Source organism: Prinia subflava, chromosome 3 (genome assembly GCF_021018805.1).
Source record: "Prinia subflava isolate CZ2003 ecotype Zambia chromosome 3, Cam_Psub_1.2, whole genome shotgun sequence".
Lineage (NCBI taxonomy): Eukaryota > Metazoa > Chordata > Aves > Passeriformes > Cisticolidae > Prinia > Prinia subflava.
The window spans coordinates 83,309,582-83,333,795 of NC_086249.1; the positions used below are offsets into that span (position 1 = coordinate 83,309,582).

Sequence of the window (24,214 nt, forward strand, 5' to 3'; positions counted from 1 at the left end):
TCAGTTGAGTAGTTGCTAATCAGTTCTTTTCTTCCGCAGGGAGAAAGAGGCTTGCCAGGACTACAGGGTGTGATTGGGTTTCCTGGAATGCAAGGACCTGAAGGTCCCCCTGGTCCACCAGGGCTTAAGGTAAGAAGTTAAGCTTAGGTAATCAAAACAATTAAATTTTCCCTTTTCTAATTAGAATTAGAAAAGATAACGCTTTCTCTTTTACATTTCAGGGTGATACTGGAGAACCAGGACTGCCAGGAACAAAGGGAACAAGAGTGAGTTCTGTCTTACTTTCTTGCAATTCTGATGTCTTTGGGTATGGCTGCCTTCAAGTGCAAAAGGAAGTCTCTGAGTTAATGAATGACATCTCCTTGAGCTGCACAATAATTTCAAAATTCTCACTTTTACCTTGGAAATTCTTGTTGCATTGGACAGCCAGTACCTCATTAATTTGCATTGTTACCTGTGTCAACAGCACCGTTTTTAATATGCCTCTGATATCTTCTTGACATACCAAAAGGCTTTTTTCCAGTTTCAGAATGAAGCAATTGTATTTCCTCCTACAAAACTCTCGTTTGTATTTGCCACCTACCCTTGAAGCACTCCAGCAGAGAAGCTGACACAGTCCTGAGCTAAAAAGATACAGAGCAAATTAAAGCCAGGGATGAAGATTTCTTACCTTTGCTGGAAGAGGCTCTGAATATCTGTGATCTTCCTGTTGTCAGTTCTGCTAAATGGGGCACTTACACAGCACTTATTTTAGCATATTATATTGGCTAGGGCCATGCCTGTTGGGGTTTTGTGAGGTGCCAAGCTCTTTCTGAAGATTTTCACATTTCCTAATGTCATGATGAAAGAGGATTTAAATGACTTGGCCAGTTTTCATTTTCACATATACCCTCTTGCTCACAGATTCTCAAAATGCCATCTCAGGTTTGTTCTCCATTTGCCTGCAGTTGCTGCAGCAAATAGCATTTACTGAAGTAGCTGCAGTTTATGAGGCGATACAGAGATAGACTGCTAGATCAACAAATCCATGTTTCAATCCATGATGTTCGTGTTGACCTGGGGTGTTCTGAGTGTTAATGTAAATTGGAATGCATTGTAAATTACAAATGTATTTGTTTGCTGCAAAGTAAAATGTATTTTAGCGATTTTAAAGTTTTGAAAGAAGCAAATAGACTGTCTGAGCTCAGGATTCCCATGCATCTTTTCTGCTTCATTCATGTTTTAGGAATTGCTGCATGGATAAGTAGGAGGTAGGATGAAAATGATGTGCCAACTTAAATGCCTGATTCATTACACTGAAAAGCTGTTCAAGGAGAAAGAATTATCTCAGCCTGATAGGATTTTTGATAATAAGAATGAATTGATACACCAAAGAGTGTGAAAGACAGAGAAGCATCTTCATGGTGTGTTAACATTATCTTCTGCTGTGAAGACATGCCTAAGTAAATTTCATTTTGGGAATGGTGTTTGTGAGAAGGGAACACCTGTGCATTTCCTTTTACCTCTACATGAGGCTCTCATCTAGTTCCTGCTGCTTAAGAAGTTAAAGAAATATAAAAGGTTGCTTTCAAGTATTCATTACTAAGGTGACATATTTGAGAGGTTTTGGAGATTAGAGCTATTTTGTCAAGGAAGTTTAAATGCTAGTGATTTTTACTGTCAGCGTTGGAGATGTGCAAAATTGGGCTGCAGCTTGTCCTTGTTGTTTTGTGGATTTGTCATTTCAATTGTTGTTTCTCTCAATTGCAGGGCCCCCCAGGAGTATCAGGCTTTCCAGGAAACCCAGGCCTTCCTGTACGTATGCAGTATATATGTTTTTACGGGAACATCAAACTTTTAGTTGTGACATCTGACCTGGATTATTCCAATACTGCTAATTTCTTTACTTTTTCTTCATTTAGGGCATTCCTGGACAAGATGGCCCTCCTGGTCCACCTGGCATTCCAGGATGTAATGGCACAAAGGTGACCTTTACATATGTTTATAGCAGCATCTCTGTGTTCAAATAAAAACATGCCTCAAGCTTATGTTCCCTAAACAAAACCAATTTCTCTGTTCCCCTTAGGGTGAAAGAGGTCCAGTAGGTCCCCCAGGTTTACCAGGGCTGACTGGAAGTATAGTAAGTACATTCTTTCCTGCTTGATTCACTTTCTTTAAGGCTGTCTCTTGAAATTCAAATATAACTATAGGGAATGATACTGAGTTTAAGATGTAATATATACAACATTGGGGACCAGTAACAACAAATATCTGGTTTTTTTTTCACAGGGACCTCCAGGACCTCCTGGAATGAAGGTATGTTTTACTCTAAGTGTATTTATATCCTGCTTCTGACAATAAGAATTTGTGTGATCTCTACAGCATTTAAGACTAGCAGCAATCTTTACTTAAGGACTGAAAAGTTGTATTGCCTTTTTCACTTTGTACTCTGTTTTGCAACCCCACTAAATAAAGACAGTGGGTTGACCTCCCCACTTAATAACAATTGAACATAAGTGTTATTCCATGCAGGTCTTAAAAGGGTAAGTATTTTATGGATTACAACAGAAAAGAACTGGTACACATCATTAATAATGTATAAACACTGTGGTGGCCACCCAATTGTGTATAAAGATTTAAACAGGTTTGATGATTGAAACATTTGGTTTATATTTGATTTATCTAAAATGTTTCACATGGATAATGTTTGTGGAAGAAGGTTCTGTACCCCACAGTATGAGAATCACCCAACACATACTAGACAGTTTTCTTAAAGTAAAAAAAATCAGAGTAACTAACTAGGTATCTGAATTAATTTTGTGAATTGGAGAATGAAGTATTGAATGATGCTCAGAGGCTCTCAGAAGGCATCTGAGAGCCATATGTCTTTAAAAAGAACAGATATTATCTGGAACTGTAAGCTAAATATGAGTCCAAAAGTAATCTCAAATTTGTAATGACATGGTAACCCAAGTTATTAAAATGTCCATTTCTCTTACTCTCACATGGAAAGAGCTGACTCATTCTAGAAACACTGATGTTCTCAGATGTTTCTTCCCTAGGCATGTATGCATAGGTACAGAACTGAAATAAAATCACTTACAATATTGTAACTTCATACAAAAATGCAGGAAAAGTGGGATTTTTACTCTCAAAAGTGGGGACATAAAGAAATGGATGGCGATCAGAATAGTTTTCTGAAGTAAGACTAAGTGTATTCCTTCCCTGAAGAAAATGAACACCATAAATGGCCTTTGTGTCAAAATTAAGTGTAAACATGAAGAGCTCAGTGGGGGAAAGAGATTGTGAGGTTACCACTTCCCTCAGCAGCCAGGTCAGATGCTGCAGTTGTGTGGTGACACCATAGTTAGCAGTGATAGATTCCATGGAAAAATCATTCTGACTACCCATTACAATACAGGAAATGAGGTATGAAGATAGTTTTGGGACTGGAATCTCTTCAGGTGGATTTAGAATACATTTGGCAATTAAAGTCTTAACTTTTAATGTGTCTATGTTTTACCTGAATTAAAAGAAATAAGGTGATTTTTTGAAGTCAACTTTCCAAATGACTCCAAAGTATACATAGAGTATACAAAGTATACAACTGTCCTGTCCTGGAGGGTTTGAATGTATTTGAATTCATGTTCAAGACTTACTCTTTTTCTTTTCTTATTATAGGGAGATCCAGGTGAAGTGATCGGTCTTTTACCTTCTGGTGTGCTAAAAGGTGAAAAAGGGTTTCCTGGCCAACCTGGACTGCCTGTGAGTTTAAATGATGTTTGAATAGCAGTGAGTTTCAATTAGAATTATATCAGTGTCACGAAATTACCATGTGAGTATCACTTTCTTATGACACAATTTGAATTTTTCATAGGGTCCACCTGGAGCTTCAGGGTTTCAGGGACCAATGGGGCCACAAGGTCCTCCAGGAGAGCAGGTAAGTGTCCTTTCCTGGGGATTTGCATTTCACTTATAGATCTTTATTACAGGAATGTTCTAGAAGGTGTGTGTAGCAGGTCTTGGTTGGAATTTGGGAAAGATAATGTGTGGTTCTAGGCTTCATGTTCAGCCTTCTGAACTCTGCCATGGCAGAAATTACTGGGCAACATGGGTTTTCAGTAGCAGCTGCTCCTACAGTGCTCTCCTCTTCTTGGACTCTTGGAGGGTATTTTTGTGGGGGAGAGACTGTAACTGTTGGCCCTCCTTTCCTCTCTTCCCCAATTTAATTTATAGAAAATAAATTACATACAAAGCATCCAGATCAAAATCCAAATGTTTGCTGAGGTTATTCTTATGGGTAGCAGCACTGAGTGTTACTGTGGAAGCACATTATCATCTATCTCTTATTATAATAATTCATGAGATATTTTAGATTCTTTTTGTTACTATTTTTTTGTTCTAAGTTGTGAATTATGCACAGCAAGAGCAAAATGAAATTACTGGGTGTAATGAAAAGATCTGCCTTTTTGCTATTTTCATAGAATAAGGCATTATTCCACTTAGTGTACTCTATACATGTGCATGCTAAAATGCATTGTCTTTTAGGGTCCCCCAGGGCCACCAGGACTTCCAGGCGAGAAGGTAAGACTCTTTAATACAAATATTAAGTCCATTTGTTTATTTATTTTGCATACCAGATCCTCAAAACTCTGGAAACTAATGGTCCTAAAGATGTGGGGTTTTTTATACTTTGGGATCTATTTCTATATCTTTATGAACATCATAAAGAGATATTTTAACCACACTTTTTTTCAAATTTGACTAGCCCTGTTATCTCACTTGATCAAATCAGTAGTAATTACAGCATTCTGTGGTTATTTGAATTAATTTTGAAATACCAACATTTTCACTAAAGTGTCGGGTGAAAGAGCGTATTGACAATAAAATTACCCAATGAATTTTAATCTGTTTTTTCACAAGTTGCTGTGACACAGGGCTTAAAAAACAGCAGGGAATTTAGGACATGATTATTTGTTTGTTTCACATATGCATTTAAAAGACATATTCTGTATTTTATAGTCTCCCTTAGCACTTGATGAGTACATAATGTCTTCATATGTTTATATATATATATATGTATATATATATATGCATGTGTGCTCTGCAGAAAAACATTGACTAAGTGTGTGTAATTTACATTTTCAGGGCTACATGGGCTTGGGCTTTCAGGGTCCCAAAGGTGAAAAGGTAGGTCTCTTGTAAACTTCTAGAGAAGAACTGTCAGAAATATACTTGATACTTCGTTTTAAATAAATCTCAGAATCAATGAATGGAGAAAATCAACATTGTAATTTTTGGAAGACTTGAGTAAATCTGTAACTTAACACCTAATTGAACAAAAGTTGTGAGCAGCTACAGACTTTTTTAATGGTGATGTTATACCTGACAATAATTTAGGTCACCATCCTGTTTTCCAGCTGAACCTGGAAAGCTACTTTAATTTGCAGTAGGCAGATCTGGAAACATTTATTCTGTATATTAGGACTCACCATGAGATTTTTTTAAAAATCAGTGAAGTTCTAAGGGATGAGATTTAATGTGCTGTTCAGAATGATTTGAATTAATTATTGTAGGACTCTAAGGCCTGTCTGCCTTATTTTGGTTTGGTAATGCACACATTTGAAGCAGATCTTTTAGTTGTCCCCTTTTATAGTGTTTTGACACAACCAGGAAGAGGTTTCAGAGCACGCAGAGTGGTTTACTTTTGAATGAATCTAAGCCAAAAGATGTGCTCCAGGATCCCATTTATTCTCTTAATCAACATCAAATGGGAGCTAATACATGTCAGCTTTAATCTGTTACCTCTCACACGGAGAGGTCTGGGCTTGAAGTGCCTTATGTTGTGTTTCTGGGAGTCAAGAACTGCATGCATTCAATGGCTGTTCAGAATGTGTCTGAGCACTTCTCCAGAGGCTTTTTGTGTCATTGACAGAGGGCTTTTGGGATATAAGTAAATTATATTACTTAGGTAGTTTTTTTTTTTTAACCACTACCTTATTAATAGATGTTGAATCAATATTTCTAATGGATAGAATTTTTGCAACATGACACATTGTTGAAATTAATTTGTTATCATGAAATTTATTGAAAAATTTTGGAGAAGATGACATAGAAATGTGTGGAGATTTCCTGGACTCCTCAGGTTTGTCTTTCACAAAAGATAAAGGGTATCACTGTGCATTACTGCTTGACAGGAACTTACGGAGTCTTCAGAGGTGTTTTACTGGTAAAGATAGACTTTTTGCACTATAGAAGGAGATGAGGCTCTGACCCTGCATTGGACACATGCATAGTAAAAAGTCATCCACAGTTATCATCTTGATCTTTTATGGACTTCAGTAAAGCTTTTGGAGCACTGTAAACTTTGGGTAACATTTTCCTGTAGCCACTGACTTTCTGTACCTGATCTCTTTCTTCCTAATTTCCTTCCTCCTGAAGGAGGCAATTAAAAACTTTGGTACTATTTCTGTAATTATTTGGATATGTTTGTGATATTTATAGATTATCTATAAAATAGATTAATCAATCTTCACCTTAAGAGTAGATTCAGAGGTCTTTAGGCCAGTCTGTTGGAAACCAGTTACACAGTAGTGACTTCTGTAACTCTTTCTGTAACACACTGAATTTGCTGAAAGAAAGGATTTTTAAAAAACCCATTTAACTATGTTTTTAAAAGCAAATGGTGGTTTTCTTTAATGTTACTGGTCTTAGCCATATTTGATCTCAGTGTCATTCTGTTTTCAATGGACAATTCTGGATTTGCTATTGACAGGGAGAACAAGGGGTAAGGGGCCCCCCAGGCCCCCCAGGACCAGCACCTCATGTGAAAGAAAAAGGGAGTGAAATCATAAAGGGAGAAAAGGTGAGATGTTAAATGATCAAACTTCTTGTATTTTCATTAAAGTATAATCAATAGGAATTAGCATATAACAGTGAAACAGGAAAAAGAAAATACAAAGTCAACTAGAGGAAAATTTTCAAAAATTTCTGCCTGTTTTACTTCATGGATGAATTTTAATTTTCATTCTAGAAGTCTGTGATAGATAATAATATGATAGATAGTCATATGATAGATGATAAATGAACCAATAATTGCATGAATTGGTAAGCAGCAGGTAACTTTCTGAGGAAGCAGGATTGATAAGGATAGGATGTTGTGAAAATATTCTGCAACTTTGAATTAAGCAGCATGTACTCAACTTCTGGTATACACATTTGTGAAATCTTAGTGCTAATGAATTTTTCACTTACTGAATTAAGCAGTTGAAGCAATATATACTAGTGAAATAAACTGGCTTAATGGATTCACATTTGACATTTGTCTAAATTCTTGCATATCGTACCATTTGGCATAGTTCTTGAAATGGAGGATTAAGGATGCTTTTGCTGAAATGAAGAATTAATTACAACCTAAATGAATAATGGTTGAATTTTTGTTTACTAAATTGTAATTTTTTGATAATTTCATTAGGGTGATCCAGGTGAAAAGGGCGACCGGGGAACCCCAGTGAGTATTGAGTTCTTTTTTACTACTATAAAAATTATAAAGACTATGATAATGGCAGTAAATATCTTTATACCTATTAGATAAAAGAAAACTTACTTTGGAAATTGGCAGTATTTTTAATCTGGTGAATATTTATTTTCCAGGGATTGCCAGGTTCAGGTTTCAAAGGAGACAAGGGTGAACCTGGGAAGCCTGGTCCACGTGTAAGTACACTCGATTCTATGAATACCATAATTGCAGTTAATGTATCTTTTCCATTAGCTAATTAAACTTAGTAACCATTAGTTAAACAACATTTTTTTAATATTTTAAAAAAGTAAATTTTGTTGTAGGACAGGTATACAATCCAGGTAGTAGTAACATGTAGTAGTGTTAGTATGTAACATTTCAGATAACTGAAGACATTTAGCAGTAGCTTGCAGTGCTGAAGGTGAAAGCAAAACTCACATTAATCCAAACTGAAGATTAAGTCATTCCAGAAAGAAAGAAAAAAGCAAATAAAAAAAGCCCGCAAAAACCAACCAACCAAAAAAACCCACTCTGTAAAAATGACATTAGCTAAATGGAACACATTGAATTTATTTCAAATACTCTCATGTGCAATTGACATCATAAGCCTGCTTAACCTGTAGGTAGTTTCATAAAAAGACAATGAATGGAGTGAAAAATTTAGATCACTGAAATTCTTTTGCTTGCTGGTTTCTAGCCTGGCTGTAGATGCTTGAGGTTGTAAAGTCTGTTATATTTGTATAATCTGACCTAAATCATAGTCTTGTTCATGGAACTTCTCCATGAGTCATGCTGTATCTTCCATAGCTGAGCAGGTAGCAAAATTCTACCTTTTTTCTATATCCAAATGTATCAGTATTCTAAGTAATTCTTAAGTTTCTCAAGGTGTTGTTCTTCATCAATTCTTAGGCCCAGCACATCTATAGGCATTTGATTTTACTTCAGTCTGAAAAGGAGAAAATCTCCCTTTCCACTATGCTTCAAAGTCAGATGTTCTATTAACTTTTCAGTAAAGTTATGTGATGGGATTATCTTTTCTATCATATATGTGTTTTTACTCCTATTGTAAATGAGGGCTTGAAGCTGGAGGAATGGAGACATATTGGCTAAGAACTTTTTGAGGAAACCAGAACATATAAGTTTATCAAAAGTATAGTTTTCAGTTTCTATAGAGTTCCCTGAACAAACTTTCATAATTGTTCAGGAAATCACAGCTACTTCCTGAAATTAAGCTAAACCTTGAAAGATGAACAGATGTTGCAATCTGATATTCTAGTTTGATGAAATGAAACAATATGATCAGTTCTGATCACAGTGTATATTTGAAGGCTCTCTTAACTTTGCAGGTAATTTTAATTAATCATTAAAAATTACTTGTAACCCTTTGTTACAAGAGGCCATAGCTGCACACCTCAATGGTGGTTGCCTGTTCATGTCTGTTCTATCATTTTTGCCCTTTGATTGCATTGTTTAAGACAAATTTTTTTTTGATCTAAACTGATGGGATTATTTTTTAGACTGAATTACATACACTGTTACTTTGTGTATTAGGTATCTACATTTCCTTGGGTTTATGGGACAAATTCATATTGCTTATGCTACACATACAGTCTAAGCACTGGGACACCAAATGAAAGCCAGCCTCCAGTGGAGCAGGCTACAGGCTGATGTCCCTGTCCTTTCATGGTACAGGGGAAGAGGAAGGGAAAATGCTGAAAAGTAGGTTTGTGCATCTAGATCATATATCACATAACTGTTGACTATTTCAAGGGAATCTTACCCTGTCTGTAGGTTTACACAGCAGTCTAATATTTGTAGTTTTACTCAGGAGGAGAAAATTTTGACTTCTAGTGTTCCATCTGCCTTACGATTTGAATTTCAGTGTGAGGGAAGTGGGTTTGCCACTACATTACCACACAGTCTGATACAGAGCCACTCTCCAAGCCTTCTGCTGAAACTGAACCACTGAATATCTATGAATAAATGTCTCATGAAGTTAAAGAGTATATGCATAGAAAAGGATTGTTGTCAAGGAAAAAGGTGGATCTGGTTCCAGTTTCCTGTGCTGTAGATATATTTTGTCTTGAAGACTCCGTGATGGGGAAATCTATGTTATTTCTGAATCTGGGAATGGATGTGCAGGATTTTATTTAATTTGGCATCTTGGAGGGTGTCAGGTAATATAAGCACTAGGCATATTAACCACTCTGCTCTGTTAGCTGCATTAGCACAATTTGATTAATGCACTGCAATAGTGATAATTTTGTTCTAGTATTCCACCCACTGTATTTAGAAATTACATGTATGTGTTGTCTTGGTGTTTTACAGGGAAAGCCTGGAAAGGATGGTGAACCAGGACCGAAAGGAGATCCTGTATGTATTTTACTCAATTTCAAGCACTGTTTCTTACATTCAAACCCAAGAACTATCTGTGTATTACAGATAGTTAATATTTTCTAGCCTTCTGAATTGTTTATTTGAAGTCGTTGCTTTCAGTGAACTTGTGACTTCTAAAATTTTTAAACTTTGCTGCTGCCACAGCTAAGATCCACCTGTATTTGACTCTTCTGGTTTCACTGTCTTCTACACACAGGGTTTGCCTGGAGGGTTTGGGATTCCAGGACGACCTGGGGAGCCTGGCACAAAGGTGAGTTAGTAGCAGCTTTTCTTCCCTTCACACAGAATGAGTTAATAGCTTTTGTGGTGTGTTTGTTGATTGCATTTAAGCAATGAATGCACATAAAGCAATATTAATTGAATGTTGCTAAGCTGTATGTCATCATTCAGAGACCAGGAGAAATCAGAATGAAGGTAGTGTAGGTATCTCCAATTTAGATCTCTTACCTGTATTGATTAATGCAGATTTTATTTTCACAAGCTCTTTGTCCAGCCAGCATAGGTGTAAGTGTACTTCCCCAAAACCTCCAGTTTCTCTTCAAATAGTGCAAACCAGTACAAGCTTGCAAACTAATTACTACTTTTGGTTATTATAGTATTCCACATACTTACCATGTGGATGTTGTTTGAATCTGTTTCCAAATGTTCATTTGTTGAGGAAATCTAATTTTGTTGTTTAAATGCAAAAACCCCCTGCATTTAAAACATAAATTCTGTTTTGATTTAGGGTGACAAAGGGGAGCGAGGTTATCCAGGACCTCCAGGAAGAGTAAGTAAAATAAATTTGTATTTCATTTTAAACTTAAAATAAAATTAAATTGAATTTTGTCAAAGTGCTCAAACAATGAGGAAAAAAAGAGATACTGTGTATAGTCTGATCTTGTTTTCTTCAGTCATGTCCAATGGAAGCAAAGTTGGGTGCAGTTCTTCAAAGTATGTTTGAAATTTGGGAAAGGAACCCTCAAAGAATATGAATTTCAAGTGTTTTGGACTGTGGATATTACAAGCATTGCTAATCACTACACAGTATCCAAAAGACAGTTCAAAAGAGTAAATCTGTCCATTTCACAGTTGTGGTTTAACCCCAGCTGGGGACTGAGCACCAGACAGCTGCTCACTCACTCACTGTCCCTCCTCAACATGGGATGGGAAGGAGAATTAGAAAAAGGTAAAATTCTCGAGATAAGAACAAGTTATTAATAAAAATAAAGTTACTGATAGTAATAGTAGTAGTAGTAATAATCATGAAGAAAAGGTAGATAACAAGAAGAAAGGACTAAAACCTGAGGAAGAGAAGGGATGTACAGTGCATTTGCTCATCACTTCCTGACCAATGTCCAGTGAGGCCCCAAGCAGAAATTGGCCCTTATGCACAAGAAGAAACCGGGGAGCAATTTATATTTTTTTTTACCAGTTCAGATGAAAAAATGGGGCTAGTCAGGTACAAGCAGATGATTGGTGGTGCTGCTTCCCAGTTATGACAACAAATTCCCAACATCTGCTGATTTGGTTTGGAAAATTGTACATACTTCCTGCATATTGTATTGTAAATATTAGCATCCTATATACTGAGCTCAGATCAATGTTAGCAAAAAACTGGCGGAAGGTAATATTTTCAAATAAAAGGTAATACAAACCCAGTGGATCATGCTTATACCATATTAAGATTTTCTGGCATCATTCTTTTTGAGGAAGATGCTATAAATGCTCTCCACATAATCCTGCAATCGATATGAAGGCATTTGGGTAGAATGGGAAATATTTATTTTCTCTGGTGATTCCTGAGCATCTACAAGCCTCTCACTTGCTGAAGTTGCAAGTATAATCAAAACTGCTGGAAATTGTCAATAAAACTGTAATGGTCTCTGTAACATGAGGTGAAGATGGAGGAGATATGATGGTTCAGTTGTATATTTCTAGTCTTTGTCCTGTGATTTAGATGATAGATGCTGGACCAGTAGATACCTTTGGTGAAAAAGGAGACCCTGGAGTTTCAGGTTTGCCTGGACTGAAAGGTCAAAAAGGAGAAAAAGGTGTGTATTTTGTCTTGTCTTTTTAATTGAGTTATACTTTTAGTTTTCTCACTAAAGAAAATTAAAGTTGTACTATTTGTGCTCAGAAGCTCTATATGGAAGTGTAACGTTCCAGTTATTTAATTGTTTTCAGGTAATAATATTTTGTAGTAGCTTGTAGGATACTTCTGGTTCTCAACATAACTAAGATTGCCTTTCAGTTATAGATGAAAAATTAAAAACTGGGATCTGTTTTTATGGCAGTTAAATAATCCAGTGAGAATATCTAAGAAGTATGGAAATCAACATGAATGTAAGGAGGGTAATTAATGCAGAGAATCAACAAGAACGTAATTAACGTAGAGAATCTTGAAACTGCTTTGTAAAAGTCAGTACCTAGTTTTTATCCTAGGATTGGCTTGCATATTTTTAAAAAGTCTTCAGTAAACAGAGAAAATCAAGCATTTCCCTTCCCATTTTCCCCACTACAGACCTTAGCCAATTCAAGAAAAATCACTGGGGGAATTGGCACACAGTAGGACCTTTTCTCTGAATGTGTTTCTTAAAGATATATACAGATCATTTAACTTCAAATTTGATTCAGAATGCAAATATGCATGAATATGAATTTCAGTTATATCTCCTAGAAGTTCACTTTCCCTGGCATTGCCGAATTCACTGCCTAATTGAAACCTTCTCTTTCTAAAGGCTTCCCTGGTGTACAAGGAATCCCAGGACCTCCAGGTATGAAATTATGACTACTGATTTTTCACATTTGTCCTGTGTTGTGTGAGCAGTCCTGAGGGGTAGTCTTCTTAGCTGCTTTCAGTTACTGCCTGACTTTCTGAAAACCCAAGCACTGACCTCTCCAGGGGTCTAATCATCCCTGCAGACCCTTCCTCCAGATTGCTTTTGTCATGTCTCAGATGTGATCCAGCCTTGTTCTTTGTGTTCTGCTCTGATAACTTTCTGCTGAAGTTGAGAATGAGGTGCACAGTCCATCAGAGACAGCCCAGAGAGTCTGACTCCATCGTGTGGGAGGAGTTGTTAGGTGTGAATGTGTGTGAGTGTGTGCACATACACCTGAGTGTGTGTGCTCATATGGAGATCTTTGTCTTGTTCTCACTTCAGCTCTCTGTGTGTTTGTATAACAAAACAAGCTTTGAAGGAAGAAATAATACTTAGTCCATCAGAGTCAATCCCGAAGGCTTTTTTGACCATGTCACTTGTTATAAAAGTTAATATACTTGTTAATAAACTAAATAACAAGTAAATTATACTTGTTAATAAAAGTTATTTCTTTTGCCTACAAGTGTTGCCTTTCTCAGAGCCTTAACATCTTCACATCCATGGTAACACTGCTTTTATGTATATAAGTACATGCACATGTGTTTGACGTACACCATGATATTTGCTTTTTAAAAGTAGGCAAATCATCTGTGCAGACCCCACACTTGACACATCCTGCAGTGATACTATCATTACCTTCCTTGCTTTCATTTTCTATCTTGGCAGTGAGCTAAATATGAAATTAATGTGACCCAGGGTGAGATAGTTTCCAGGAAATTTTTCACAGGTTAGGGAGAAAATGCTATATGCCACAGGCTGTAATGATAGCTCTTAGTCTGTAATTATCCTACAGAAACTGAGCTTTGTGTGACTTCCATACCTTCCTACAGTGTTGTAAATTAATCAAATGTTTTAGTGGTCAAGTGTAGTGACGAGCTGTGAACTGAAATAGGCCATTAAAATATGAAGACTTGTGTGACTGTGCAAATAGCTAAAAGGAGATCTTAACTAGGGTTTTTGGTAGTTGTTTAACAGCTTCTCCTTATTAGCTGTTTTTCACTTACTATTCTTAGAAACCATTTTGTGTTTAGCATTCCTTAAATCTGCTAGCATTGTTGAGTACTTGTTTAATGAAGTTATCAGACATGCCCTCCCTTTCTAGGTGTGTTTTAGATTTGGTTTTTATGAGGTAGGGAAGAGTGTAATAGTTTCTAGGTGGAATAGCTAAGTTGACTCCAGTGTTGTCACTATTTACTACCCAGCAAAAGTGTGTCCAACTATACCTCAGAAAAGCACTTGATACAGATGAGGTGTGTTTGTCTAGGGACCTAACAGAAGTGAGTTTCTCTCAGCTGTAGTGAGTATACAAACTCAATTTTGTATAAATCACCAATAATTAAAATACAGTTCCTTTTTTTTGGGACTAACATTTCTTCATTTCTCTCTAAAACCCTGTGAATGTGTTGATAATGTTGCTGTCTTTTCACTTGTCATTTTTACAATTATGTTTTGCTCTGTCCAAAGGTCGGCCAATTCCAGACCGGGTAGGATCACCTGGTGTCCCTGGAGAGAGAGGTGAAAAAGGTGAAAAGGGTTCTCCAGGTTTCCCTTCACCTGGAATCCCTGGAAGAGATGGTTTCCCGGGTCCCCCTGGGCTGCCTGGCCCACCAGGACCTCCAGGAGTAACAGGTAGGTAAAGCCCTTGGTTGCTTTTCACACTGAAGACTCATAATGCACGTTAGAAAAAGAAAAAAGAGACAAGATTATAAAAGCTGCAATCAGAATGCATCTGTGCCACAGAAGAAAATTACCTGAGTTACTGATGAACCAAGTAAAAGCTGTTGCACAGTGCAGGGAGCCACTTGTTTCCTTACTGGGAAAGGACAAGGATTCTTTGCTAAATTAATACTTCTAAAATTTCTACCAAATTCATTGTGAATTGTTAGAATATAACCAAACAATTGATCTTAATTCACAGTAACTTGTTCTGTGTCCTACTGTGCCAATGTAGTGGTATTTGTATATTTTCAATTAAAAAAACAGAAGACACTAATGCTGTTCATAGCATAAAAGCTGGCTGTTCAGTGTTACCATTTACAAATCTGCAGTGCCAGTCTGTAACAGATAGAACAGGTATGAGAACTGCAGTCTGAGGTACTAGTTTACCAGAAGTTTTTATTTTGAAATAAAATTATCTTAGAGGAGAATGTGGTCATAGAAAAGCTTGGGTTGGAAGAAACCTTAAAGAGCATCTGGTTCCAACCCCCCAACATAGGCAAGGATGCCACCTACTAGACCAGGGTAAACACCTGCTTTATGAAGTAAATGAAAAGCCAGTAATGATGTGACAAGGATATAATAATATTAATAGTCATGATACCAACATTACACACATTTTATTAGACTGTGGTAAAGGAATCTTAAACAGGAAAATGATTTTGCTCTGCAATGAAGCAATAACTAAGTACATGTGGAAGTGGTCCATGCTAACTAGTTCCTTACAACGAATGTTTTAACTCTGACAGAAAACTTTTGCTATGGGTGATACTGATATTGTGAGTTAAATTATCATTTCAACATAAGGAATGATACCCCTGTTACAAGGGACTTCAAAGCTATTGAAAAAAATATTCTTCTCTATAGAATTTCTAAACCAAAGATACTTTGTTCAAAAAAAGGGGAAGCTGCCTGGTTGTTGCTGTGTTTGCCAGTGAAGCAGTGCAAAATCCAGCATGTACAATATGGAATTAAATGGCTAAATCTGACATTTTCCTAAAAAAATGGGGAATTCCTATTTCTCATACAAATTATTGTTGTTGCTTAATTCTACTCCTTCCCCAGATACTTCTTTAGTCTTCTTCAAGTACATAATGGGAAACAATTCTTTTCCATTTAACTTGTTTTCCAAACTTCACATTAGCATTTTGACTACTGGCTTTGTCCAAAATGATGTCATGTTATATTGGGTGAGATCCTGCATCATATCATCAACCAGAACAAGCACTATTTATATTCTTATATCAAACCTGATAAATATTCTCATTTGTTACCTATTTCAGATCCTAACATACGAGGTTTGTTGTTTTTAGGAAGCTTGATCAGTGTGATGAAGTTAAATAGATGTTGACAAGCTGCTCTTACCTGGGAAATTTCCTAAAATGTTGAAGAGAAGTCAGGGCACAAAAAAACATTCTTAATGAATTTCTTCAGAACATCAATACTCTCCATTACCTTCAGGGTCAAAACATCAGTTTTTCACCTGTGATACTTTTCCAAGCCAAAACTAAAATGAAAATAGATTTTATGTTGAAATTGTTTGTAACCTCATTATGGCAGAGCCTGTCTTTTCTCTGTAATTCTCAGGGTTTCTTAAGCAATGTATATGGAATAAGAATACAGAATCCCAGTTAAATTTTTTCCAGGTAAATCCAATAAAGGAGTAAAATACTATCCTGACTTACCACTTTTTGTAGGTAATATTTGAGGTATGATATAAATGCAACCCTATAATGGAAACTTGTACTTGTCAAAACAATATTCTTTATCGCAATTTCATTTCAGATGGAATTGATCAGTGCCAGCAGGGAGAACCTGGTGCACCAGGTAGTCCTGGACTTCCAGGAAGAGATGGATTTCCAGGAGAGATGGGAGAGAAAGGTAACAGTATTTTAAAGTGATTGTATTCTAATGGTTAGTAGCCTGGAGCTTGAGTATATAAAGAGGCTGAGCAAATTAGGCTGGATCCAGAGAGAGTTTACTTGAAGTTAGTTAAATAGTTCATGGACATGGAAGATGTTTCTTGACTCTCTGGTGAGTAGAGAAGGATATTGTATATTGAACTGTGTGATATGAACTTCTCTTGGCCTGCTCCTTGCTAGGAAGTGATAAAGCTGCAAGAGGACCAGAAAGGGTTGAGTATAGCCCTATACAGTGTAAATTGAGCTGTTCAAGGTAATTGAGGTTGTGAATTCTGAGATGCAGATTTAGAGAGAGGCAGATGAGTTGAGAATGAAAATGGTTTATGAATCATTGCCATGAGTATAATTGAAGATAAAACTTTAACATTTATAAGCAGCCTTAGGTTAGACATTAGGAAGAAGTTTTTCACAGAAGGGTTTATTGGGCATTGGAATGGGCTGCCCAGGGAGGTGATGGAGTCACCATCCCCGGAGGAGTTCAAGAAAAGACTGCAGTGGCACTGAGTGCCAAGGTCTATTGACGTGGTTTGGTCATAGGTTGAACTCAATGATGGCAAAGGTCTTTTCTGATCTAACTGTGAAATTCTGTAAATAAGACAGTCAACCACATGTTTGAGCAGCATATGGATAGCAGCATTGACTAAATGAACATTTGAAAAAAGAGCTGCACTCATTTACATGGTGGTTGCTCCTTTCTTATCTCATTCTCTTTTCTGTTGCACTGTTTTTACAGTGACTACAGAAGTTATCCTTTCTCTGCTTCAATAATTTTATTTTCTCTATACCCACTGAATATTTCTTCTTTTCAATCCTTTTCAACCTGGTCTCCTTTAACCATTCTCTTAAATATTAACCCTAGGATAAGACGTATGTTAATTTTCATGGCATTCCTTTAAAAATTTTAAAGAATTTTGAACATCATCTTGCTGATATTTTTGCCTTGAAGCATGAAATTAGAAGTAGCAATTTATTTAAATATTAAATTGACATTTGCCCTGAATCTGCCTGCTTGCAGTTGTCTTGGATCTTTTTGCTGGTATTCATGTGCTTTGTTGTTTCATTTTTTCAGGTGACAAGGGTGAAGCCTGTGCCTTGTGTGATAAAGTAGGACCTCCTGGACTTCCAGGACCACAAGGGCTGCCAGGTCCAGCAGGTAAAAACTCCTTAATTACCCAAGAATGAGCTGTGTAGGCTAAATTCTAAAAAGTGCAGCATACATAGTAAAATTAATTAGCTTTTTGTCCCATTCATCAAATTATTTGTGAAAATAATGAAAGAACTAATGAAAGGAGAGTGGCATAGTCCTTTTTTTGGCTTCATTCCAAATTTCCGATACAATCAACCAGAATTACCAGGGAAGCAGAAACTGGCCACAATGAAGGGTCTTTGCAAATTGCGGCCCAAATATTTTCACAGTGAGAAATAACATGGGGAACATTTGCCTGTATGCCCAGGCTTGACAGTAACCCATACAATTTTTTTCCAATTGCAGACCTAAATTCTGTGGCGTCAAAAAAAAAAATTTTTTACTACCATATGTGAGAAGTGCCACATGCCAAAAATTATATTATGTTCGTTCTAGTACTGTTCAGAATGAATGTGGTTTAGTTGTTTTGGTTCTGCATTGGTTTCCTGAATTGGTAAATTCATTCTGAAGTCAAATGAATCATCAGATTCCAAGTTTATAAATGCAGGCATGCAACACAAGTGCAGGAATCAAGACAACTTCACTGGCTTTAGCAGCATTATGCTGGAATTGCTGGGAATGGAATGAGACACTTTAAAAGGGATCACAAGGAATTCACATACAATGAGCTATTTGTAAAAGCATGTAATAAATTAAGCTGTATTTTTGTCTCTCTGAAAAGGTTTTCCAGGACAAGCAGGTTTCAAGGGTGACAGAGGCTTACCTGGACTTGATGGCCTTCCAGGGGTACCTGTAAGTAAAGCCTTACTGTCCTGCTAGGCATGTGATCAAAAAACCTGTGATGATCAGTGTATCAGTGTGGTTCTGTAACAGTTCTGTTTAAATCAAACAAAAAAACCGAACCCAAAACAGTGCACTGATATGATAAAATTAGGGTTAACTATGCCTAATAAAATAAAGTAGGAAAAAGTGGGTTTGAACTGTAAGAGCTAAAAAAGAGCTGTCAGATATTGGTTATACTTCTGAGTTTATCCATCATAAGAACTCAGCAGGACACATGGCCTTCTGCCTGAGCAAGCTAAGCAGTGGAGCTGGGTAGGGCAGGATTTCTCAGGAAACAGATGCAGGTATTCCCTGACCTTGTGAATTGTTCCAATAACACTTTGCTGTTGAGTACAAATATATTGAGAGACAGACAGTGCCATCTAGTGTAGTGTAAGCAATCTAATGTTAGCATGCAGCACACTGTGCCAGTTTTGCCCAATTTTGAATCATAGAATAAGGGAAAATGCTGACTTGGAAGGGGCTCATCAGGATCATCAAGTCCAACTCCTGGTTCTATGAAGGACATCCCAAACATCACACCATGTGCCTGAGAGAGTTGTCCAAATGCTTCCTGAACTGTCTCAGGCTGTTGTTGTGACCATCTCCCTGGGGAGCCTGCTCTAGTGCCCAACCTTGTAAAACCTTTTCCTGATACCCAGCCCAAACCTCCTTTGACTCAGCTTCGTGTTGTTTCCTCAAATCCTTTCGCTGTTCAAACCAGTGAAGAGATCAGTGCCTGCCCCTCCTCAACCCCTCATGAGGAAGTTGTAGACTGATATGAGGTCTCCCTCAGTCTCCTTTCCAGGCTGAACAAATCAAGTGACATCAGCCATTAATCATGAGGCTTCCCCTTCCCCTTCCCCCACCATCCTCGTGGTCTTCCTCTGGATACTCCTCAGTAGTTTAATGTCTTTCTTATGTTGTGGCACAAAAAAACAGTATTCAAGGAGAGGCCATCCCAGCTCAGAGCAGAGAGGACAATCCCCTCCCTTGCCTGGCTGGCCCTGCTGTCCCTGATGCCCCCAGGACAGGGTTGGCCCTGCTGGCTGCAGGGCACTGCTGGCTCATGTTCAACTTGCCATCAGCCAGGACCCCCAGGTCTCTTTCTGTGGCACTGCTTTACAGCCTGTCATCCTCTGGTCTATCCACACATTCAGGATTGCCCCATCCCAGGTGCAGAGTCTGGCACTTGCTCTTGTGCTGGTGATTGCCCATCTCTCTGGTTTGTTGAGGTCTCTGCAGGGCCTTTCTGCCCTCAAGGGAGCTGACAGCTCCTCCCAATTTATTGTCACTGGCAAACTTACTTAGTATTCCTTCAAGTCCTGCATCCAGGTTGTTAATGAAGATTTTGGGAAGTGTCTGCGGTATGTTCTGTAAAACACAATTAGTAAACAGGAAAAGTTAAATACTTTTGAAGAAATAAAGGAAAGCTGTGAAAGTGTGTAGCATCCTAATAAGATTACTTGTAAATTATGTTGATGCAGCACAACATGACTCCAGAGTAAGGCCAGAAGCAGAACAGCTGTAAGTGTAACACTTGTCTAAAATGTAACACAAATGACTCCCGAATGAGCAGTGTACTACCACAATTACATTTGACCTTGTCAGAGTCCATTTAAGTGCCCCTATGGACACTGAGGTTTGCTGGGAAATATGTTTTCAGCATACATATTCCTGCAGCATAACGTGGGGTTTGACACCATTCCCAGTGTGAGTAGGCTGAGTCTCCCCAGCTCTCTTCTCCCCAGAGCTGCCTGTTTCCTTGCAGCTGATCCTTTCTGGCAGTGTCACTTCAAAGTGACATTCCCTGCCCTGGCTTTTATCACACACTGGGTTATGTGAGCTCCCTCTATCACCAGTGGTGAGAGGGAGGTACCTTCAGGAGCAAAAACCACAAACCACTATATGAATTCATTACTCAAGGAATCTGTTTCTCTCCCTGGAGTATAAATAAAGCTGTGTTGCCTGAAGTCAGGCAGTGAAAATTGACTAAGATGAATTCTTTATCTATTGCCATCACAATAAATTGCATTACCCAGTGACTGAATGTACTATAATATCAAGGGGATTCATAAAAGAAACAGTGGGAAAAAAATGAAAGACATTCTAATGTATTTAAGCTTTTTTGTTGTCTGGCATTTCTTCTTGGCACCTGTTTTGCCACACTTTTATATTTTATTTTTATTGCCTCCTAAGTGCTTTTCATGTCTTTATTCAGACAAGGATTGGCTGCTGTTCTGAGTGCTTTTAAGCTTGTTTTGCTCCACAAAGTTCAGCCAGGTGGTGATGCAGCATATAATTTAACTTGGAAAAACTACACAGAGGCCAGCCTTGCAAGCTGACATTGCTTACAGCCATGCCAGAGCATCAGAATCTGATTCAGAATACTCCAGTGCTAATGAGAAGATTACCATTGACCATGTTCTGGTTCAGGTTGAAGTGGAGGGCACATATGAGCTGTATGTAGAGGACATTGCCCGTGAAGTTTGTGTTTTACTACCCTGATGAGTAGCTCTGAGTCACTAGAAATTATAGAGGCTGTTCCTGTAAGAAAAGTTCATTCAAGTCCTAGAAAATATTTAGGGGAAAAATTGAAATTCTGGAAATCCTGTATGTGTACCACTAGGTAGGTAAGTTCTTTTCAGAAGAGGTGACAAAACTGTTTTCTGAGCATACGTGTAGTATTCTGATATTACCAACTGACTGTGTCAGCTGTTCAAAATTGATGAATATTAATAATGAAGGAACACATGTATTCACATCCACTGAATGTCATGAATAAATTACCCAAGGGAGAAGCTTTCTGCTTCCAAGACTGCTGTGTTCTGGAAAATATTCTCATTTGACCTCCTCAGTCAATGACTTGGTGTTTCCCTTTATTTGGATTTACACTTCAGTTTCTGGAGGTTTGCTTTCTTTTGTATCAGTTGAAGGGTTTGTAGGGCAACTAATGACATCTGAATATATGTAATTTCAGGGCCCCCCTGGAACTCCAGGACTTATAGGCAGCCCTGGGCCAAAAGGAGAACCTGGAGATTTTACTTATGATTCTATCCTGAAAGGCGAAAAGGGAGACCCTGGTTTCCCAGGACAACCAGGCATTCCTGGAAGAGAAGGAAGACCAGGGAAAGATGGATTTCCAGGTCCCCCGGGTCCAAAAGGAGCAGCGGTATGTTTGTTTCTTTATGTTTACATATTGTCCTACTGCATGTTTATTTGTGTTTACTTACTGTGCTATACATTCTGTCTTTCAGATCAGAATTCACATGCTTTTGTGCCCTATACATGCTTTATGTTTGTTGGCCTCATTCATTTTTCTACATGTGTTCCTTACCTTGAGTAGTACATTCTTCCTCAGAAGATTATTCCATTTTCACTGGAAGTAGTGAGGAAGACAGTTCTTCAACAATAGACTATCTTATGACTAGGTTTTTCAGACCGTTTCTTTCACATGCCATGCAAATAAGTGATCTGACTCAAATGCATGCAGCATGGCTTGTTACTTTCAGGAGTATAGAGAAAAGGTTCAGACGTGGACAGTAGTATTTTTCCTTTCTGCCTTTCTCACAGCTTGATAGTGAGAACTAGTGTGAATGATTTAGCTGATACTTGGAGAAGATTGAACGAATGCAGTTATCCAAATAGAATTTGTGAAGAATAGATTCAAGTCTGTTCTAGCATATTTCTCTTCTTGTGGAAACGAATGCCACAGCATCTTGCACTGATAGAGCTCACTGGTGTGCATATAGAGCTGAGTGTGGAGCTCACCTCTGCTCCCAGATCCTCTACTGGAAACATGGCCCACATGTTACAGTTAGCTGCATTGCTAGATGTGATTCCCTTGTGCTATTCCACATGGAACCTAATTCTGTTTCATTGAACTCAGTAGAAAAAATTCACTTTCTTCAACATTACAGATACCTGTGCTAAATCCCAGTTGCAAAATATTCAGAGAGGATGATGTGTTCTCTCTTGCCAGCCAGGCAAGAAATACACTTATACTTTCCAAAAATTAGGGTACAGCTGGCTTGAAAGGAGAACGTGGTCCCCCTGGCCAGCCTGGATTCCCTGGAGTGCGTGGTGAAAGAGGTTTTCCTGGCCCTCCTGGGACAGGTGCTGCAGGATTGCCTGGTGAAAAAGGAGACAGAGGCTTTGATGGAACCCCAGGTTTACCAGGACTTCCAGGTAATGCTGTAATATGTTTAAAAAAATACAAAAAAATAAGAGTGAAAATTATGCCCTTTAAATGGTACAGCCTAGAGGATCATCAGAATTTAAGCCTGAAATTAAAAGGCTTCCTAATTTAAATCAGTGTTTGCTTTGAGCAGTATAATTGCAAATTTTTGAGGGCAGTTTTCTTGAAGAATTTGCTAGGCAAAATGGGTCAGTTTAGGTTCATCCTAGTTTCTACCAAAAAAACCAAAAATCATAACAAGTCACTTGTAATGGTATGGATGAACTGATAATGCTGTCAAGGTAGAACTCCCTTTTTATTTCATCAGTTCCTGTACTCTAATATAACTTTACATTTACAGGAGCAAAGGGTGAAGCAGGACGAACTATATCGCTCCCTGGACCTCCTGGGGCAGATGGCCTTCCCGGGCCACCTGGTTTCCCTGGACCCCAAGGTACAGCAGTCTCTTAAACTTTGTCTGGTTATCAGGATGGTTCTGTTCCTCAGAAGTTAGCCTTGGTGTTAACATTTGTCTTGTTTTTATTTGCAAAGGTGACAAAGGGAATCCTGGGCTTCCAGGTAGACCTGGCCTACCAGGAGAAAAAGGTGCTGTTGGGCAGCCAGGTATAGGATTCCCTGGACCTCCAGGTCCTAAAGGTAAGATAAAGCTTAAAAATAAATCTAGCAGAGCTGGTGTAACTGGAGTGTGGATGGAGGCCTCCACTGTCATCCAGCCATAGCTGCATGGGGTTTGGGAAGTGCAGCTGAAGAAACTCCCTTGCAAAAGTCAACCAGCTCTGCTGGGTCCCAGACAGCTGAGAGTGGCTTGATTAGAAATCCATCTTACTCTACATAAGTGTAGTTGAACTTACTCAACATAAGTTCCCTCCATGGCCATTGTCAGGATATGCAAGTAGCTTAAAGGAAGTCTAAATGTTTTGGATTTTTTGAAGATGTATTTTACAGTACTGCTGCTCATTTAGAACTAGATGACTGAACTTTCAGCAGCCACCTCAATCACCAAAATTCTTTTGTGTCTTCGTTATTATTTCTTATGATTCCGCACACCAATTAGCTGGGAGGGTCAGAAATTTAATAAGGAGAAAGGACATATTTTTCTCTGTAACCACATCTGGTTCCTCTGAGACTGCATTGGGACCTGAACAGAAAAGGCCCATTGTATCTGGAAAAGAATTGCTGTATGCACTTTTGGTGCCAGATAAAAGAAATGACAATTAAATATATTTCTTTAAAGGACCTTTCATCAACTCAGCTCTGCCCAATGACATTCTGGGGTCTTAGCCTAAAAGCTGAATTTCTGCCTGAAATCTGAATTTCTGAATTCATCTGAATTTATCGTGCGTGTGCTGATGTTGAGTGAGTGCTGTCTTTAAGGGATTTGCAGAATGTTGTAGGTGTTCCTTCTTGCATTTCCAATGTGCAGGTCATGGGCTAGCTCTGGCATAGAAACCTTCTGTATGAAACCCACAGAGGACATGTAGAGTGTGTCACAAGACAAATACTGCACACAAGGCATTGACTCACAGGTGGACTTAGTGTGCATCCCTCAGTCTGATGCCCCACACATTAAGTTGCCTTTTCTGAAGAAGACTTTAGGAACACAGTTTTGCAGGATATTTCTCGCAAGGGAGATGGGAGATGAACCCACAAGGC

At 38.1% G+C, this 24,214-nt stretch overlaps 1 protein-coding gene across 1 annotated transcript in view; it reads left to right on the top strand.

Moving 5' to 3' along the window:
* COL4A1 (collagen type IV alpha 1 chain) overlaps positions 1 to 24,214 on the top strand; it is a 119,848-nt gene that overhangs the window by 66,062 nt on the left and 29,572 nt on the right. Inside the window, exons 3-28 of the mRNA XM_063392790.1 lie at positions 40 to 129; positions 222 to 266; positions 1,750 to 1,794; positions 1,902 to 1,964; positions 2,066 to 2,119; positions 2,269 to 2,295; positions 3,661 to 3,744; positions 3,857 to 3,919; positions 4,528 to 4,563; positions 5,128 to 5,169; positions 6,755 to 6,844; positions 7,454 to 7,489; positions 7,633 to 7,692; positions 9,827 to 9,871; positions 10,092 to 10,145; positions 10,623 to 10,664; positions 11,835 to 11,928; positions 12,616 to 12,651; positions 14,221 to 14,385; positions 16,258 to 16,353; positions 17,464 to 17,547; positions 18,263 to 18,333; positions 21,344 to 21,535; positions 22,383 to 22,551; positions 22,902 to 22,994; positions 23,093 to 23,197. Of these exons, the coding sequence (XP_063248860.1) occupies positions 40 to 129; positions 222 to 266; positions 1,750 to 1,794; positions 1,902 to 1,964; positions 2,066 to 2,119; positions 2,269 to 2,295; positions 3,661 to 3,744; positions 3,857 to 3,919; positions 4,528 to 4,563; positions 5,128 to 5,169; positions 6,755 to 6,844; positions 7,454 to 7,489; positions 7,633 to 7,692; positions 9,827 to 9,871; positions 10,092 to 10,145; positions 10,623 to 10,664; positions 11,835 to 11,928; positions 12,616 to 12,651; positions 14,221 to 14,385; positions 16,258 to 16,353; positions 17,464 to 17,547; positions 18,263 to 18,333; positions 21,344 to 21,535; positions 22,383 to 22,551; positions 22,902 to 22,994; positions 23,093 to 23,197 (1,981 nt within the window). The remainder of the gene's footprint in view (positions 1 to 39; positions 130 to 221; positions 267 to 1,749; positions 1,795 to 1,901; positions 1,965 to 2,065; positions 2,120 to 2,268; positions 2,296 to 3,660; positions 3,745 to 3,856; positions 3,920 to 4,527; positions 4,564 to 5,127; positions 5,170 to 6,754; positions 6,845 to 7,453; positions 7,490 to 7,632; positions 7,693 to 9,826; positions 9,872 to 10,091; positions 10,146 to 10,622; positions 10,665 to 11,834; positions 11,929 to 12,615; positions 12,652 to 14,220; positions 14,386 to 16,257; positions 16,354 to 17,463; positions 17,548 to 18,262; positions 18,334 to 21,343; positions 21,536 to 22,382; positions 22,552 to 22,901; positions 22,995 to 23,092; positions 23,198 to 24,214) is intronic.